Here is a 12,208-nt window from a genome sequence, read left to right on the forward strand (position 1 = left end):
TTGCTGTGGGGAAGATATTTGGAGACGGACAGCACTTAGTTCCACTTGTCCGTGAAAATATACCAGCCCGTAATCAAACAGCATCCTCGTGCAGAGAGTACGCTGTTTTTTGTTTTAGATTAAAATAGAGTAATGCGATGTGGTACAATTTTTCTAAAATATCATGCAGTGACATAATGTTTGCATATAAGTAGCTATATTTCCAAATGCCCTTTCCGGGATTTACAAAATAAAGTTAAAAGGTCGAAAACGGTGGGCACTGTACTGAAAGCACAGTAAGTAAACCCAGTTGACTGAAACGTCAACTGCCATCGCAGAGAAACTAATTTTGTGTGTAGCCAGTATTTCATATAGACGACTTTGCCATAGCATAACTGTGGTTTCTTTTTTTGTTTCCAGCATAGTGCATTATTGAGAATGTGGAGGGCAGTTCGGTTTCCGAGTTTGTGGCTTCCAGGGAGAAAGGCAGTCAGACTCTGCTCCAGCAACCCACCAAAACCTTCACATCCATTTCCTTCTCCGTCAAAGTCCTCTCCAAGGCCCCAAGCAGAGAAACAAAGGAGGAGACGAGCTCGTGAGGAGGCCATACTGTCAAGTCAACACAGTGTAAGTTGGAAACTAAAACAGGATATGGACAGTTTTTAAAAGGTGGCCAGGCTCAGACCATCACTCACATTAGAGTGGTGTAATATCTTGATTTTTTGTTGTTGTTTTTTCAGAAAATCACTTCAGGCAAAATAGGCTCTATTTTACACTTGTATGATTTCATTTTGTAGCTAAGACTGTCGTATAGAAGTAAACAAGTACTCACATAAATCATAATACATTTTAACTCATTTGATTAAAAAAAAATCTAGTACTGTTGTTAAGCTTTTTTTTAAAATATAGTTGTTAGTATCACTCATAAGATAATTGTGACTCTGTTTGAACTTGGGTATGTGTGTTTTCAGAGTGCTGAAGTTAAATCACTGAGTTGGAGTGAGAAGCCAAAGATTGTTTACACTGCCCATACATCTCCCGGGGCAAAAAAAGGTGACTGACTTCCTGTTACTGGTTCCATTACCTGCTTATCTCCCTGTGATGATTCTCTGCAGACTGAAAGCAGTTTTTATTCTTTTGTGCAGACACTAGCTTGCCATTTCCGTCCTCGTACAGTCCAGAGTATGTGGAGTCCAGCTGGTATCAGTGGTGGGAAAAAGAGGGATTCTTCAGTCCTGAACGACACGTGAGAATTATAACGTTTTAAAGCAACTTCTTATAACTGGTAATACACTAAATTGATGACTTTCTGTTCTAAAGTTATGCGAGTAATAAATAGAACTTCATTTTTTTACGCATTCTTTTACATTAAACAGTTCAGAATTAATGTACATCAAGACAACTGTGTTCATGTAGCCGAATCTGTTATCTGTAATCTGACTGAAGGTAGAACTGAAGCAAAAATGTTGTTATTGTTATTTGTGCAGACACAGACCTTGTTCAATTGTATTGTTTACTTACTATGATAATAAGAGCCTAACATGCAACAGAAAGAGTCATTCTATAAATAACCCATAATATAAATGCACACATCAGACAAATTTGCACCTTAAAATGTACCCCATACCTTGATATGTATCAGATTACTGATAGTTTTTATTTGGTATTGAAATACATTATTTTGCTCTTAGTTTTACCTGCTATGTAATCCCATCTCAGTCTGCACATTAGGGTCAAGTTTTTTCAGATAAAGGTGTTTCTCCAACTATCTCAAATTTTGTTTAGAGTTTAATTATGAACAACCTATGACCCAAAACTAAGTTCTACTAAATAATTTGGCATGCATTTTCTATATTTTTTGACCTGGGAATTTTAGTAATTTTACTCTCAAAAATGTCTTACCTGGGGACTTATCTTTAAGGGTTCAGGATCTCTAGAAATATAACTTCCAACTCCATCAAATTTGATGGTGACAGACAAAAATGCTTGCACAGATCCAAAGGATTCAATGGTTCCAGCAGAGGCACAATTTAACATTTTTGGCCTCAATTTCTTTAAAAAAAAAACAGTTTCATTTGGTTGAGGTTAATACACTCAACAAAAATATAAATGCAACACTTTTGTTTTTGCTCCCATTTTTTATGAGATGAACTCAAAGATCTACAACTTTTTCCACATACACATTATCACCATTTCTCTCAAATATTGTTCACAAATCTGTCTAAATCTGTGATAGTGAGCACTTCTCCTTTGCTGAGATAATCCATCCCACCTCACAGGTGTGCCATATCAAGATGCTGATTAGACACCATGATTAGTGCACAGGTGTGCCTTAGACTGCCCACAGTAAAAGGCACACACTTTCTTAAAACACTTAGTAAATATTTTATGTTCAGTGCTATACAAATAAAACTATTGTTGTTTTCCATAATTAAAAAAAAAAACTACCCAAACAGTTAAAAACACTTTCAGCTTTTTAACAATAAAAACGGACGACTAATTCAATTTCAGTATGTATGGAATAATAATGCAGTGGAAACGGCTTACACACACACACACACGTGAGCTATGTTCATTTCTCATCCATTTTCAGGAGCAGCTGTCCCACTCTGTGGATCAGACTTTTTCTCTATGTATCCCTCCACCAAATGTGACTGGCTCTCTGCACCTGGGCCATGCTTTGACTGTTGCCATAGAAGATGCTCTGGTTCGATGGTAACTGCAAGCAGCATTTGCAGCATGTTGTGTGAATATTTATTTTGAAGTTAAGAGTTGAGTCAGAGTGTCCAAAAAGAGTTTATCTCTTGATGAATTATTCATACATCAATTTGTAATCCAACAGGAGGAGGATGAAAGGATATAGGGTGCTGTGGGTACCTGGATGTGACCATGCAGGTATTGCAACTCAGGTAAGACAGCTCCATCTCTTCTTCGTCCTTTATTTAAAGGAATGGCTCCACATGTTGTTAATCCTCCTGTTATGTTGTGGGTCAAATTGACCCATTTTAAAGTAAAAAAAACAAAACAGTTATATTTTTTTTTCAAAATGAAACTTCTTCTGCTTGGCTAAATGTAATCAACATATACAATAAAATGATTTGACATATTTGCAAACCCACCCTGAACAGAAGCGGTGTCTTGTTTAATTTATCAACATCATGCCATAAAAAGAATTCCAAAATGTTAAATCTAATTTTAAATTAATCAATGTCATGTGAAACTGTTGTATTTTATATGTGGATCTTTCAGGTGTACATTAAAAGAAGTTTTAACATGGATTTTTTAAAATGAAAACAAGTAAATTATCCTAATTGTAACGTGATCTGTGAGAGGTAAAGAACACCACTGCACTGGATATTAATTGAAATGTTTAGTAATGGAGTTAACAATAAGATATGAACTGTGTTTATTGTGATATTTTGGTTGCTGACACTTTTAGACTATTAAACATGACCCAGGAGCATCATTGCTGTTCCTGATAAACAAACCTAACAGGAGGTTCAGTCTTTCTTAGAAGGACTTCAACATGCCTGTATGTAAGTTGGTCCTTGTAAATGATTCTCGTGTTCATACACACCTGGAAGAGATCGTCTTCTAGCACAGATCTAATATAAATGTTGGGGACAGCTGACATTGTGTGAGAGGTGGAGCATGTTCTAGTCAGGCCAAGAGCACATTTTTCCTCTTTTTTTCCAAAGATGGTTGCGGTTCAGTAAATCAGTCAAAGTCATCTGATGATGGAAAGCACCAATCTAAATATCAATTTTAAATCTGCAGAAAAGGCACATTCTGTGGTTTGAATATTGTTTGTTTTCAGGCCTTATGTTTAGAATCTGGTGACTCTCAGCTATAGTACAAGCCATACGTCTGCGCATGCCCACTTACTGGGGTTGTCACATTTTTCTTCTAATAAAGACTTTGTGCTTGATGTCATACCATTTTTTTGGGAAAACCTTAGGAATATATCCATTAGGCATTGCAAAGTAATGGAACTGGCTGCATATGACACAAGTTATTTTCTGGACAATGATCTGGAGTGTTGTCCTCCATCTTACTTATTGCTTTTGATGTCTGTTAGACAGTGGTGGAGAGGAGACTGCTGAGGGAAAAAGGAAAGTACAGACAGGACTTTACCAGAGACGGGTTTATACAGGAGGTGTGGAAATGGAAGAAAGAGTGAGTCTTGACATTCACCTCATCCTTTAAATGAAAATTACATCTACTGTTTGGTGTGCATACACCCTGTTTGCTTTGCTGACTTCAGTTCTGACATCCTCGTGTCCCAGGAAAGGAGATGAGATCTACCATCAGCTGAGGATGCTGGGAGCTTCTCTGGACTGGAGCAGAGCCTGTTTCACTATGGATCCAGTAAGATTATATTCACATACAGTACATTGTTTTCAGAAGCTTTCAGGTTTTCCAGTTTTTTCCTCAAAACAAATCAAATCAGGTTATTAATATGTTTAATAACTTTAAAACAGCCTGAGGTGACCAAAGTGCTGAACATGTTTATCAGTCAGGCAGCAACAAAACATGCAAAAATCAAGATGGAGATTTTACTAAATCAATATGGAAAACAATATTAAATAAAGTACAGAATGTCTTTTGTCTGTTGTTTATATCTTTTTTAGCCATAAAACATCCATCTGTCCATCCATTATCTATACACCACTTAATCCTCATTAGGGTTACAGGGTGCTGGAGTCTATCTCAGCTGGCTTAGGGTGAAGTCAGGGGACACATCACAGGGCTACACATTGAGACAAACAGTCACACTCACATTCACACCCTTGGACAATTTAGAATCACCAATTAACTTCAGCATGTTTTTTGGGCTATGGGAGGAAGCCGGAGAACCTGGAGAAAACCTGCACACGGAGAACATGCAAACTCCACACAGAAAGATGCCAGACAGGACGCAAACTTATAGCTGCAAGGCAACAATGCTAACCACTGAGCATCCCCTTTTAACTTGACAATTTCTCAAACAACAAATCTAAATGATCATTTTTCCAAAGCTTTGGAGCTGTAATGGCAAAGCTTGATATTCCTTACCCACTAGCTTTGATCATGAAACAATTAAAAGCAGCTGATCTGAGGATCTGAGAGGCTTTGAGGTAGAGGTGGGGAAGAGCAGTTGTAAAATGTACCCAGGTGCCAACCAATGCATGGCTTTTTCATCAGTCGAAGGTCCACAAAATGCCATCACCAAAACAAATGTGTTGTAAATTTCTTAAAAATAAAAGATTGAAATATTCCGTTATGTAAGCATTCAGACCTTTTTACTAAACTAGGCTGAATATTGTCAGAAGGTGGCACTACAGGGTCCATTACATTTGGCTGTATGAAACCATAGACTGTATAAATATTGGACGTAGCATCTGGCTCCAGAATTGAAGCCAACCCGGAAGTGTCAAAAACTTGCAATATCACGCCGTCCGCTAGGGTTGGCTCCAAAAAGCTTTTTCTCCATAGACCCCAATTCATTTTTGGAAAAAATAAAATTTGATAGACTGATGTTCTACAGCTCAGGATTTTTTTCCCGTTAGTTTTCATGGTCAAAATGAGAGCTCAGGTGGCCGATCTTAAAATAAATCAATACTGAATTTTAAATAAATCGTTAAAGTAGGCGGAGCCAGGGGCGTGGCTATACTTGATAGACAGCAACAGAAGCCTCTGCGGTAAAATGTGGGCGGGATAAGAGAGTCCTCAGCCAATCCTGTCCCTAGTTGCTCTCCGGTCCAGTCTGTTTGATGACGCTTTTTACGTCACTGGCTCCAAAAAATCCAAAACGGCGACCAGGAAGTAGCAGAATCCGGGCTTCATTTTCTCGGCGTTGAAACCAACGGGTGACGTCACGGTTAGTTCACGCCTGTATGAGACGGAGGAAGCTGAAAATGAAACTAGTTCTTCTATAGCTACATTAAAATTCTCAAAGAAGAAGAAAAACAAACTTTGACCATCTAGCAGAGAAAAATATAAAATCTTGACTCACTATTTTCAAGCAGAGAAGTTGTAATTATTCTTTTTGCTAATTGGTATTTGCTGTATCTCATGGTGTGAAGACAATAGAAAGTGTCTGTGAAGGGTTTATATGTAAAATAAATAGTCTTTGGTGCTCTCAAGATGCCGTTTTTATTCCACCTCCGATAATTCACCGTGCACACGTTTTTCTCAGGCTACTTCCTTGTTTGTCTCTCGTCTCGCGATACTCTCAAAGTCCCTGAGAATACCTGACATCACACATTCCTGACATCTCCCCTTTTAAGATAAGGCAATTATTATTAACTACTAACTTGGTGCAATTAACAACAACACTTTCTAAATTTATGTAACAACAGTGCCCTATTAAGGCTAAAGCGAGAATACTTTCAGTTATGTTTAGAACTAGTGCATAGGATAAATGGGAACATTTGCAAAATTCAAAATACAAAGTATAACCTTCTTTCATTCTTTTTTTAACGAAACGATTCAAATAAACAGTCCCCTCACAGGTCAAGTCTCTGGACAGGTTTCACTAGTCTACCTGACCGGGTCTGGAACTGTCCATCAGAGTTCACCCCAGGACCAGGGGATCCCAAGGTCGGGCCTGCCTGAGTGTCTGGTGTATCTGTTTCAAAGTTTGTGTTGCCCCTCACCGGAGCCCCAGCAGTGGGCACCGCTTGCAGATGGCGACGGTTTCGCCTGTACAGAGTCCCCTGCCCAGTCTCGACGAGATAAGACCTCTGCGTAGTACTCTCACCAGCCACTACAGCCGGTGTGGCCCATGTCTTGTCGTTATCCAGTCTGGTGAGGACATGGTCGCCTTGCTGCAGTGGTGCGAGTGGTCTCACCCCATGATGTCTGTTGAAGTAGAATGCCTGTTTGCTCTTCTCCACAGTGTCCCGTGCTCTGACTTGCTCTCTATTCGGCCACTTCGGTTGCAAGTTCTTGTTCAGGGTGGGCAGTGTCGTCCTGATTTTTCTGCCCATGAGCAGCTCTGCAGGACTGACACCCGTACTGCTGTGTGGCGAGGACCTGTAAATCATGAGAGCAGACAGAGGAGAGTCATTCCATCTCATTTCAACAAATCTGAGGAAATTTTGTTGCATGACCTCCTCTGATCATCTCCAAACTTTTTTTTTAACTATCCCAACATAAGAATAGATTACTTGCAAAGTTTTAACATCATATGATTGCTATTTGCTAAGTTATAAAATATTTAAATCCCTATTTTTCCACTCGGAAATTGATATTTTAGGTAGAAAGGCTTGATTTAGGAAGATAATACTGGGAACTGACTGATGATATAGACTTACAAGTGATCTGAAGGGTTCAAACACCTTAACAATAGAGCAGGAAAAAAAAATTTGGAATGAATATACCCATTTCTCTGTGGTACAGGGCAATTTAAAAATTTGGCGAAAATGGCATTTTTCAAGAATTTAGGCATTTTTTTCACAAATTTTAATAAGTAACAAGGTTCATATGTTATAAAAATCTCAAAGTACCTTAAAAGTTCTCTCTAACCTAAAAATATCCAAGAGCTAGCTAGTCTCCTTAGACCTCAAAACGATGCCTATTTATGAAACAGACTGAAAAACACCATACATATATTGGCACAGAAACCAATGTGGGACATGGAGTAGAAACATGAAACTTTGTCTGTATAACAATAAACATCCGAATAATTGATATCTGAAGTATCAACATTGTTTCTTGAATCCTTCATGGCCAATTTAACCAAGAAATGCACTATGTTTTATAGGCGTTTTTTTAGGAATTCTAACTAATATATTGCAGTTAAAATGAGTTATATTGCCTTAGGTCCCATGTAAAACATGTAATTTGTCCCCAACTTATCACACCACTATTTCTGTCCTTTGAACTGCTTGAATTTCTCTGAAATCAGGCCATCATCTGCACCAGATATGTGGTACTGTCCACCACGGCGTGTTGAAGGAGCAGTGATTGGACAGAGGATGTGGGCTGTAGGCACCCACACTACGTCATCCTTTCTAGGCCATGTGAACTTCTTGCTGGGACCTTTTGGGTGCATGAATTTCACTTGCAAATCTTCAAATTCAGCTGATAAGTCAAATACGATACCGAGGCTGTCCTGAGAATGCAGTCTGGGAGTGATGCCATTTCTTCTTATTCAGTTACTGTATGAAAGAAAAAACAATGTCTATATAATAATTAACTTCAGATATGCCCTTTGTAACTTATACTACGATGCTGATGCTTCAGATTCATCTTTCATCTTTAGTTGGTCATGTAAATGGTTCCTAAAAACAAAAACGAGGATCAAAATATATAGTAAATTGATTCAGCAGTTGCTCATCTTTGGCACAAGAAACAAATATGAAAGTAAGTTCACACATACTTCACACATACTAGTTCCTCCAAAAAAAATTTGAACCGCGTACCATGTATCCCACATGCACTTTTTAATGCCTAAAGTTAGGCTATTTTGGGTCTACACCTGAGTTCAACAGCCTATAAATCAATAAATAAGCTTTATTTTAATGTTTTAAAACTTTTACCTTATGCAACTTTCATTAGTAAAGAAGAAAATTCATTCTTTCAATGTCTTTTCACAAGAATAAGTCCTAAAATAGAGGCATGAAAAACCCAAAATAAAGTCGCCCATGAAATAATAAGGATATTTTGGGAAATTCCACAGTCCAGTATTTTTTTATTTTCATTCATTTCTATACTTTTCTCACCAGAAGGGTAAAAGTTTTGGAAGGGGAAAAAATTCTGACCATGTAAAAGGAGTATAAATTGCTTTTTTTAGTAGTTTAAAACCCTAAAATCATAGGCGAGGATTAAGTTTGGACTGACTATGGGTATTAGATTAGATCATTACTGCTTATACTGTATGTTTATAACCATAATACTTTGCATTTGTTCATAAAATTACCCAAATAAAGCCCAAAAAAAATTTTGGGAGGATCTGAGAAAGTGGTGCAACAAGCATTTGTTGAATTGACATGGAATGACTCAGGATCAGTTTGCCTCAAAATCCTCTTGGCCGTTTGGACAGCGCGTTCTGCGAACCCATTCCCTTGTGGGTTGTGGGGGCTAGAGGTTGTGTGTTTAAAGTCCATCTCACGGGCAAAGTCTCTAAAAGTGTCACTTCTGAATTGAGGCCCGTTGTCACTGATGACTTCCTCAGCAATCCCAAAACGAGCAAAGGTGGCCTTCAGTTTAAGAACTACTTGAGCACTCGTTGTGGTTGGCATATGGAGTATCTCTAAATATCTCGAGTAGTAATCTGCTATGACTAGGAAGTTCTCTCTCTCATGTTCACATAGATCAATGCCAATCTTCTGCCACGGTCTGTCTGGGAGGGGCGTTGGCAGAAGAGGTTCTCTGTTTTGTGCTCTTCTGTGCTCACGACAGTACATGCAGCTCTCTACTTTGTGTGTAATTTGTAAAGCCATGCCAGGCCACCATACTGAGGTGTTGGCTCTCTCTCTACATTTGTTGAGCCCCTGGTGTCCCTCGTGTATGCGATCTAGTATCTCTGACCTCAGTGTAGTGGGTATTACTATCCTGCACCCTCTCGTTACTATTCCTTCATGCACAGATAGTTCGTCTCTGACTGTAAAGTATTCCCTAACACTGGAGTCTGTTTGTGCTGCATGCTCGGGCCAGCCTGACTGTATGTACCTGATAACCAGTTGGAGCTGCCCGTCAGCTGCTGTCTCAGTCCGGATGCTGTCCATTCTCCTGGTTGATGCGGGGATGCTGCTCATCACCGCTGCAACGTAGCACTCAATGTCGGCAGGGCTGGTTGGGCCGGGTTCTGTCTCTGCCTGTGGGCTCCTAGAAAGGAGGTCTGCTACAACTAAAGTCTTCCCCGGCATGTGCTCCGCCACTGGGTTGAATCTCATTAACCGCATAAGGAGTCTCTGACAGCGGAGGGGCACGTTATCGAGGTCTCGAGAGTTCATGAGAGGGACAAGCGGTTTGTGATCTGTGATGAGTTTGAAAGACGATAGGCCATAGAGGTACATCTGAAAACGCTCACATGCCCACACGCTCGCAAGGCACTCTTTTTCGATTTGAGCGTACCGAGTCTCAGCCTCGGTCAGTCGTCTTGAGCAGTATGCCACAGGTCTCCACTCTGCGCCATGGAGCTGTAACAGGACGCCTCCTATCCCGTAACTGCTCGCGTCCGCCGAGACCGCTGTCGCCTTGTTGACATCGTAGTACACCAAGGTAGGTGATGTTGTGAGGAGCTCTTTGATTTTCTCAAAAGCTGTCTGCTGGGCTGGACCCCACATCCATGCTGCATCAGACTTTAAGAGTGCGTACAAAGGTTGGCCCACTGTGGAGAGGTCTGGGATGTATTTGCCCAGGTAGGTTATCATGCCGAGAACCCTCCGGAGCTCTTGGACGTTCACAGGTGGCTCAAGTTTATTAATAGCCGACACCTTCTCAGGGTCAGGACGGACGCCCTCTCTGTTGATAACCTGGCCCAGGAAGTGTAACTCACTCTTCCTCAGAACGCACTTTTCCGAGTTCAGTTTTAGACCGGCAGCCTCCAGGCGCTCAGTGACCTTTTCCAGACGCTCGTCGTGTTCTCTCATGTCTTTCCCATGGCAGATGATGTCATCCATATATACAGCCACGCCCTCCAGTCCCTCCAGTGTCTCCACCATTTTTCTTTGGAATATCTCCGGCGCACTGGTGATTCCAAAAGGAAGACGTTTAAAGCAGTACCTTCCGAATGGTGTGATGAAGGTAGTTAGTCTCTGGCTGTCCTTGTCCAGCGGGATCTGCCAGAATCCCGAGGCAGCGTCTAGTGAAGAGAAGACAGTAGAGCCACTGAGCTGGGTTATCATTTCCTCTGATGTTGGTAGTATGAAACGCTCTCTTTTGACGGCTTTATTAAGCTTCTTCAGGTCGACACAGATGCGTGCTTTTCCAGACTTCTTTGGAACGGCACCATCGGGGCGCACCACTCCGTTGGTTCAGTCACAGCCTCGATGATGTCGTTGGCCTCCATGCGACCTAACTCCTCTTTCACTGCAGCCAAGAGGGGTATGGGTACACGCCGTGCTGTGCAGACTGCGTAGGGCTGGGCGTTGTCTTGGAGCACGATTTTAACTGGTTGGGTTTTCAGTAGTCCAAACTCTTGCTCGCTGTTAATCTCATATACTCGTTTTACTAGCCCCATAGCTAAGGCTGCTGGCCTACTAAGTAGGTTGTTTACACTCTGTCCTCGAACAACATAGAGTCTGAATGTGTAAGATCTGTCTTTGTAGCTAGTCTTTGTTATAAACTGCCCCAAACAGTTAAGCCCTCCCCCAGGACCACTCAGTATTTTCTTTGGCCTCTGTAAGACGGTTTTCTTCTGGAGGGCTTTGTACATAGTTTCACTTATGATGCTACAATCAGCCCCAGTGTCGATTTTAAAATCTACTGGTGAGCCCTCAATGTTCAATGTGACAGTCCATTCATCATTGTTGTCAGTTGTGCTGTTAACTGAGCCTAGATAGTAATCTTCCTGCTCTTCACAGTCACCATCATCAATCACTTCCCTCACCAGTTTACTTTTGCACACTCTCTGCCAGTGGCCCCTTTTTCCACACTTGTTGCAGGTAGACCTCCTTGCTGGGCAATCCTCCTCCCGCCTGTGTGATGTTTTCCCACACCGGCCACATTTCCCCCGGTCAGCTGCACTGTCACCGTCTCTCTGCCGGTCCCTCTGTGGGCGCTGCCATCTTGGTTTTGCCCCGCTGCCGTCACGTTGAGCTATCTCTTGCACAGTGCACGCCTGCTCCCCCTGTTGGCTGACTTGGGCTTTGACATCTTCTGACTGTCGTGTCTCCAGTATAGCCATCTCCAGCGTGAGATTTGGGAGCATTTGCAGTTTCTGGGAAAGATCCTTATCAAGGATCCCCACCACTATTCTGTCTCTTATGTTTTCCTCACGGTTTGTGCCAAACGAGCAGTTCTCAGACAACTCATAAAGTGCGCGAATAAATGTCTCTGCACGCTCCCCTGGCCGTTGCACCCTCTGATTGAAACACGCCCGTTCGTGGATCACATTGCGCCTCGGGATGAAGTATGCATCAAATTTTGCTAACACAGTATCATAGTCCGACTCAGCTGCTTCATCTTCAAAGGTAAATGAGCTGAGAATGCTTTCTGCCTCCTTACCGAGCGCATACACCAGCGTGCTAACTTGAACTGGGCCCTCCTCTTTGTCCAGTTTAGTTGGTATTCTGTACCT

General features: G+C 41.3%; 1 protein-coding gene across 1 annotated transcript in view; it reads left to right on the top strand.

Annotated features, from left to right (window-relative positions):
• Positions 1-17: 17 nt before the first annotated feature.
• Positions 18-12,208, top strand: part of vars2 (valyl-tRNA synthetase 2, mitochondrial) — a 32,015-nt gene continuing 19,824 nt past the window's right edge. Inside the window, 8 exon segments of the mRNA XM_051955595.1 lie at positions 18-275; positions 400-606; positions 951-1,032; positions 1,125-1,225; positions 2,573-2,694; positions 2,822-2,888; positions 4,058-4,155; positions 4,266-4,347. Of these exon segments, the coding sequence (XP_051811555.1) occupies positions 418-606; positions 951-1,032; positions 1,125-1,225; positions 2,573-2,694; positions 2,822-2,888; positions 4,058-4,155; positions 4,266-4,347 (741 nt within the window). The 5' untranslated portion in view covers positions 18-275; positions 400-417.

This window comes from Acanthochromis polyacanthus, chromosome 11, assembly GCF_021347895.1.
Source record: "Acanthochromis polyacanthus isolate Apoly-LR-REF ecotype Palm Island chromosome 11, KAUST_Apoly_ChrSc, whole genome shotgun sequence".
Lineage (NCBI taxonomy): Eukaryota > Metazoa > Chordata > Actinopteri > Pomacentridae > Acanthochromis > Acanthochromis polyacanthus.